General features: G+C 36.8%; 1 protein-coding gene across 2 annotated transcripts in view; it reads right to left on the bottom strand.

Moving 5' to 3' along the window:
- Positions 1 to 1,430: 1,430 nt before the first annotated feature.
- The window catches only part of rab32a (RAB32a, member RAS oncogene family), a 58,174-nt gene continuing 51,258 nt past the window's right edge, over positions 1,431 to 8,346 (bottom strand). Inside the window, exons 3-4 of one of the 2 annotated variants that reach the window (XM_061900575.1) lie at positions 2,352 to 2,424; positions 2,147 to 2,283 (exon numbers count right to left, since the gene is read on the bottom strand). In XM_061900575.1, coding sequence (XP_061756559.1) covers positions 2,377 to 2,424 — 48 coding nt within the window. In that variant the 3' untranslated portion in view covers positions 2,147 to 2,283; positions 2,352 to 2,376. Of the gene's footprint in view, positions 2,284 to 2,351; positions 2,425 to 8,346 lie in introns of both variants that reach the window. The other variant, XM_061900574.1, reaches the window with a different exon arrangement.

Here is an 8,346-nt window from a genome sequence, read left to right as displayed (position 1 = left end):
CTGTCTTACTTACTCTGAATCCAAGATATGCTAAAGACTATCGTCCAGAGTACCCAAAAGTATTTTCAGAACTATATGATTCTAACCATGCAACTGCATAGTTTAGGGTTACTTGATTTAATTCATTCAAATTTTAATAAAATCGTCCAAAAATAAGCGGCGATTGCCAATATTATATATAGAAGGTTATATTTGTGCAACAACGACGTCAGACGTCGAGCGTTATTAAGTACAAGCACAGGTACAGTAGTTCCTCCTATGTTTTAAGATCTATTTGAACCATAACACATTTTATCATTGATACAGAGAGCAACATAATTCAAAGTACCTGTTACAAAATTATCAGAGCAAACTTTATAATGTCGTTTTGGTGGATCAGGGGTAAATCCTACTCGATTGATTCTAGCTAGCCACAGGTTGCTCCTTTCTGTCGACAGTCGCTCGGTTTCTTTTCCCTGTTTTACTGTAACCTTAGGGATATCGTAGTACTTTGTTGTTCTTTGTCCTGAATTGGCCCGGTTTACACAGCCCCAAACGACACGTGTGACCCATTTCTCACAAAAATAACAACGGAGGCGTCCTTGGTTACGAGTGTTTGTTTTGACACACAAGATGGCGGACAAGGGAATTGTGTGACGGGTGTGACATCATCGGAAACCCATCTATTGAATATGCTAAAAAAACCAGTAAGCAGCTATGTTTTATTAATATACCGTAGCTGCGTGTGTCAAATATGAGTCATTAAATGACTCCCGCCTCCTGGTGGTAGAGGGCGCTAGTGATCCTTCTTGCGACTACTCGGCTGCAGAAGAAGTGACAACAAGCAGCAAGCGTGAGCAGCGTGTGTTTATTTGTTCCACTCGCTTGCACTTTTAACATGGAGGATTACATATCTAAAATAAAACAGTTTTCTAAACTGGATTTTCAATCAAAGCAGGAGGTAATAAAGGAAGATCACCATCAAGACAGACAGACTATTAAAACCAAAGAATGATATGCAAGACTTCTCTAAACAAGTTATCGATGCTTTTGATCAGAAGGAGCTGCGCATGGACTATTTATAAACAAAGGTAAGACCATAATAATTATTTTTTTAATTACATGGGCTTTTCATGATGGTATCCTTACGTCACACTCAAATTTTTAAGCGCAGGCCTGAATTTACCGCATGCCTTTGGTAAGTGCCGGAGTGAGAAGAGGTTTTAGAATAATTAGCGCATGCTTGCCTTTACCGCATGCCTTTGGTAAGCGCCGGAGTGAGAAGAGGGTTTAAATTAATTAGCGCCCCGGCGGCAATTCAAGGAAATACGGTTTATATATTTGCTATATTCCAACATTCTAAAATCGTTCGTCACTATTATTTTGTATTAAATGTTACCAAACTGTGAAGCTAATTAGTCAGTCAAACATCCAAACAGACCAAAGCACAGTGAGGAAGATAAATACATTTAATCAAGACAGCATCTCTCTCTTAACATATTTTTTGCATGTAAACCCAACAAAAAAACACGACAGAATACTTTTTGTTTTCCTTATTCTGAGACCTAAATGATCCATGAGGTCTGATGCATTAAAAAAAAATCATCGCTATTGACTTAACTGCAGAGAGCAGCAGAAAGAGGCCACTATTGGTGGACTTGCAGTACCATGACACACAAAAACACATTGTTAATACTTAACTGTGGTCTCATGTTAGACAATAGCAAAATCAAAGAAAGACATGAGTGCACTTCATTTTTTAAAAAACATTAATTGCAAAAACACCTAAAAGTGAAGTGTGTAATCAATACATTCTACGTCAGCGAAATAAAAGGCAGCGAGGAGTGTTTTCTGGATAAAAAGGCACAGTGCTGAGCCCTAAACCTTGTTGTCAGGTAAAGTCCAGAGTCTGACAAAGCAATTTCAAGTATTTAAATTTTTGTGTTAATGGTGGATTAAACAGAACGGTTCAGCAGTATGATAGAGGCTATTGCAGTATTTTTGAAAAGCATATAGTCTGCTTTGGAAAGGTTAGGATAAAAAAAAAAAAGTTTAACAAGCATGGGTCCTTCTGTACAGTTAGCGTTTGCCCTGTGGCTCGCGCTTAAAGGGCTGTGGACCTGTGTGTCGTCTTCAAGGTTAAAGGAGTGAGTGTTAGCAGCAGCCTGGTTTGCTCTCAGCCACCACGTTTTCCTGGTCTAGTTTGATGCGGTCTCCGTTGCTCTCCTCGTAGGGCAAACCCTTGTCGTTTGCCAAGATGCTCTCCACCAGGAATCGTGCCGCTTCATCCACATTGATGTTGTCCTGCGGGAAGAACCCATTATAGCCTATTAACAAATATTTCAATGCAAATTACCGTTGAAATTGCTTACTGTATGTTGGCGTCGACATTCATGCTCAATCACCTTCGTAACATAAAATTTGCGAACCAAAGGGATCATATCTCTGAAAAAAATGTTTATGTTACATGTACTGTAATTAGGGCTGTGCATCCATCCATCCATTTTCTACCGCTTATTCCCTTTGGGGTGGCGGGGGGCGTTGCTGCCTATCTCAGCTACAATCGGGCGAAAGGCGGTGTACACCCTGGACAAGTCGCCACCTCATCACAGGGCCAACACAGATAAACAGAAAACATTCACACTCACATTCACACACTAGGGCCAATTTAGTGTTGCCAATCAACCTATCCCCAGGTGCATGTCTTTTGAAGTGGGAGGAAGCTGGAGTACCCGGAGGGAACTCACGCAGTCACGGGGAGAACATGCAAACTCCACACAGAAAGATCCCGAGCCCGGGATTGAACCCTGACTACTCAGGACCTTCGTATTGTGAGGCAGACGCACTAACCCCTCTGCCACCGTGAAGCCATAAGGCTGTGCAATAAAACAATATTTTGTCTGTCAAATTGTGATTCGATTTCTACAAATTAGAACATAATGCAATAATTTAATTTAAAAAATATATGGCTACATGCAGACAAAACTCAGGGCTTTTGTCTGCATCAGTGGTGTCAAACTCATATTAGATGGGGGGCCACGTCAAGAAAAATCTACTCCCAAGTGGGCCGGACTGGTAAAACCACGGCACGATTACTTAAAAATAAACACAACTTCAGATTGTTTTCTTAGTTTAAAAATAGAACAAGCACATTCTGAAAATGTAAAAATCATAATGTTTTTTTTGTTTTTTTTTACACTTACATGTTGCGGTTAATATTATTCTACCTTTATTCATCGTTATTTATACTTTCTGAATAAATTATGTGATAATGTTCTTCAGTGAACTCATTGGTGTTAATTTTCAATCCATCAAGATAAAAAAATAATATCAAAATCAAATTACAGGATGTTATTTATGTAGTTTGCTATTTTTTCTCGACTGATGTACTAACATCTGTATGTGCTATTTTTTTTTTTTTTTTACATATATAGCATCATCTACAAAGATACCAATAATTGCTATTGCGACATGTAGTGGGCACATTTAGAACAGCAGTTGTTTTCAGTCAAAAATTTCTGTTATTTTTTATACTTAGCAAAATCATCCCGCGGGCTGGATAAAACCTGTAAAAACCTGATAAAACCTTAAGTTTGACACCCCTGGTGTATGTCATGATCCTAAACTGAAGAAATAACCAAAATAATACAGTGTTTATAAAGGTCACCCACATCTGCGGTCCTCTCCAAGGTTTCTCATAGTCATTCACATTGACGTCCCACTGGGTTGTAAGTTTTTCCTTGCCCTTTTGTGGGCTCTGAACCAAGGATGTCATTGTGGCTTGTGCAGCCCTTTGAAACACTTGTAATTTAGAGCTGTATAAATAGACATTGATTGATTGATCAATTGATAATGTAATCACATGTAATTAATATATACTAATAATGCAAGTAGTCATTCAAAAATACATCAACTTTTATTTCTCGTTACTGTAGAATTGTTTATCATTGTACTGTAATTGCAAGGTAAAAAACTTTGTAATACTAAATAAATAGACAAACAAAAAATGATATGTACTCTCATTTATCTGAGCGAAAATTCAACTTGAACAAATATTGAAGATTTTAAAGTGCAGTTTTTTTCCCAGTTGGAAAAACTAGGTTGTTTTTTTGCCATCACGGTATTCTCGCTTGTTCATTCATGTTGATGGCCGTATATTGCCCATCCGATTTGAAGCTGAAATATTCCCACTACGGGACATTTGGCTTTGAAATCATATTGTTTGCTCTTCATTTTTGTTACTTTGCGGCACTTGTCACTTTCAAATTGCGAATAGGGAGGTTCACTGTTCGTGATTCCTGTACTAGAAACGCTAGTAGTTTCGCCCTCCGCCCACCGAGACAAAGATTGTGGATGGCTGAAAAGAGGGCTCACTGGGTTCAATTAATTATTCTACTGTTAAAAAAACGCGCTCAAGTGCTGAGAACGACGCACCGAGTAAGACCTCCTTACTGTTTGAAGCAAAAGGAGGACAAAACGTGAATCTCAACAATTTTGATTGGCCAACATGTCTGTCACTCAAATGGCGATGAAGGCGGAGAAAACAAAACCCTGCGCCTCTTGTGGTTAAGGTATTGCACTAATTAAAACCTTAATGTTCATTCGATGCCACTTAATCTTTCAGCAAAAAACATTTTCCTTGATAGAAATATGGGACAATTTCTGTTTAGTGAATTTGTCCACCTTAATTAACAGATGTAAAAATAGCCTGCTAAAGGCGTTAGCAGCCACAACACCAGCACACGGCAGTCTGCGGCACAAAGATAATATAACTTGGTGAAAAGGAGGTCTCACTCTGTCGAGTAATGATGTCAACAGTTTTAACAGTAGATATAGGATGAATTATAGCTAACATGTCAATACCAAACTTAAATACTTGTCAGAAGTGAGGTTTTATGATTTGTATACGTTTGAATGCTGTCTTGTTTTTAGCATAGAACATTTTTTAGCATGATTTGTTTCTAGTGTTTGAATGTGAGTGTGAATGTTGTCTGTCTATCTGTGTTGGCCCTGCGATGAGGTGGCGACTTGTCCAGGGTGTACCCTGCCTTCCGCCCGATTGTAGCTGAGATAGGCGCCAGCGCCCCCCGCGACCCCAAAAGGGGAATAAGCGGTAGAAAATGGATGGATGGATGTTTCTTTCTACTGAAAAATACTAATAAAAAATAAAGGTCTATTGCATTTGAAAGGGATACAAGCATTATTATTATTGTTGTTGCTATTATTATATTACTAATATGGTTATATTAGTGCTTAATTTGGTCTCAAAGTAATGCTATTATTATATATTGCTGTATGTATACTTATGACCCAGAAGATTTGGACATCCATCCATCCATCCATTTCCTACCGCGTATTCCCTTTTGGGGTTGCGGGGGGCGCTGGCGCCTATCTCAGTAGACCCATAATAAATTCATCAAAGAACCACACTTCATAGATGTTTTTTGTAACCAACAAGTATCTGTTCCAATAACTCTATCACAAAAAAATAAGAGTTGTAGAAATGATTGGAAACTCAAGACAGCATGACATTATGTTTTTTACAAGTGTGTGTAAACTTTTGACTACGACTGTTTGTATATACATATGTGTGTATAAATGTGTGTGTATATATATATATATATACACACACACACACATATATATACATATACATGTATATATGTACATACACATATATATACATACATATATATATATATATATAAATATATATATATATATATATATATATATATATAGTTGTGATCAAAAGTTCACATACACTTGTAAAAAACATAATGTCATGGCTGTCTTGAGTTACCAATAATTTTTACAACTGTTATTTTTTTGTGATAGAGTGATTGGAGCACATACTTTTTGGTCACAAAAAAAAAACATTCATGAAGTTTGGTTCTTTTATGAATTTTTTATGGGTCTACTGTCCAAATCTGCTGGGTCAAAAGTATACATACAGCAATGTTAATATTTGGTTACTTGTCCCTTGGCAAGTTTCACTACAATATGGCGCAATTGGTAGCTTTAGAAAATGGATATATGGATGGATTGTACTTGAAACGTAAAAACGCTAAACATCAAGTTTACCGACAAATTAAAATGATTATGGATAGCGCAGCTCACTTTTTTACCCTATTAATTTTTAACACTTAACACTTAACTTTTACGACTCCTTTTAAATAAAGGCTCATTGCATTTGAACAGGATACTTGCATTATTATTATTATTAATATTATTGCTATTATTATATTACGGTTGAATTAGTGCTTATTTTTGGTCCCAAAATAATGCAAACAATAATATTGATTACGTATTTATATAAATTACCAGCTCTGTTACATGCAGTCCTGCAGCGTGTTTACTTTTTAACATCTAATACGAATATGAGAAATGCGCATAAAGTAAAGCGTGTAAAAAAACACAAACGCAAACACCAGCATTGTGTTAATTTCTTTAGGGCGGGAAATGTCGCTTAAGATCCACACTACACTATCAGCCATGAATTGCAGCAAATCAACTCACCTGGGACTCAGGTTTAGAACTACAGTTTCTTGTTGCGAGGCAGAATTTATGTAGTACAATAATTTGTGCTTTGAAGACCAGTGAAAAAGTTAGTATAAGTGAGTCCAGACCAGAGAACGACAGACAGACACTATAGTGTAGTGTAGGGTTGTACAGTATAACGGTTATAGTATAGTACCGGGATACTAATGAATCATATTCCGTACTATACCGCCTATAAAAAGTACTTGCCCTTCACTCATCAGCGAGGTGTTGCAATTACTTCTAAATCACTAATTCTTGTCTCCATGGCGACAAAAAAAAAAACAATAATTTCAAGCATCATTCCTGCAGAACGAGTGATAATTGATCCGGCTACACAACACACCAGAGCATAGTGGAGTGGTGTCGTACTTTTCAGTGTGTTAAAAATGCCCTAAGATTAGTAAAAACAAGACTTTGCCACGTCCGTTCTTTGACCATCAAAACGATAACTTTAATTTTGAACACACTATTCACAAGTGAAAGAAGATCATACTTTTTCAACAGCCTTACATGTCACACTCAGGGTGGCATTATGAACAACGCCAACACTGTCATAAACATGTGCCATATAGTGAAACCACACTAAATAACAATGACAAACACATTTTTGGAGAATATTTGCACCGAAACACAACATAAACACTACAGAACTAATTCCCAGAATTCCATGAGGCACCAACTCTTCTGGGAAGTAACAATATAAACAAACGCCATTGGTTGATCTCCACCTAACAACCACTGTCTTGAAACCAAGTGCAATCCCGTATCTAGTCGATACTACTATGATTACATCGATATTTTTTTATGGTCACAAAATCTTTTTTCCTTTTTTTTAAATTTACATTATGTTTATAAACTCAGGAAATATATACGTGGACACAAGAGGACTTTGAATTTGACCAAAATGGCACCTATACAGTAAGGATACATAACATTTGGTGTTTTATTTTGCAATATTATACAAAACCAACTTTTCTTACCTAATAGTACCTGCTGATGTGTATGTGTAGTCCTGAAAATTTGTGTGCGTCCGCCATTGTAGTTTGTGCTGTAGTCACGTCACTCAGCTCCTTCTTTTTCTCTATTCTCTTGTTTTGGTGTATTCATCCTCCGCTGTTGCAATTTCTAGTATAAATTAGCATACCGTTCTAACTTATATCTGTAGGTAACTCCACTTAGAAGTGATAAGTACTACTGGTACAACAAAGATGACATGTGGAGCCACGTAAATAAGATAACAAAACAGCGCATACTGAACAGACGGCCAGAAAGCGGCTGTAAGATTTTCTGTAAAACCTACTATCAAAATGACTATATGTCGCACGCTTACTTCGTTGACAGAAATGTTGAAATTTTGTATTTATTCTCCCCATTTTTACAACATTGGAAACCATTAGCATGTTAAAATGAAAAAAATAACAACCAGATATTAACAGTAAATAAACAAGTCTATTCATAATTCATTTTCTCCCACTTGTCCTTAATAATGTTGACAAAATTATCGAATGATAACTGACACAATATGTTACTGCATATGTCAGCAGACTAATTAGGAATCTTTGTTTGTTTACTGACTAATAAAAGACAAGTTGTCTTGTATGCTCACTATTTTATTTCAGGAAAAACTTGCAATACCAAACATGTTTAAAGGCCTACTGAAATGAGATTTTCTTATTTAAACGGAGATAGCAGGTCCATTTTATGTGTCATATTTGATCATTTCGCGATATTGCCATATTTTTGCTGAAAGGATTTAGTAGAGAACATCGACGATAAAGTTTGCAACTTTTGGTCGCTAACAGAAATGCCCTGCCTTTACCGGAA

This window comes from Nerophis ophidion, linkage group LG05 (assembly GCF_033978795.1).
Source record: "Nerophis ophidion isolate RoL-2023_Sa linkage group LG05, RoL_Noph_v1.0, whole genome shotgun sequence".
In the NCBI taxonomy this organism is placed as follows: Eukaryota; Metazoa; Chordata; class Actinopteri; order Syngnathiformes; family Syngnathidae; genus Nerophis; species Nerophis ophidion.
The sequence above is the reverse complement of the archived record's forward strand: the minus strand, read 5'-3'. Positions and strand labels throughout refer to the sequence as shown.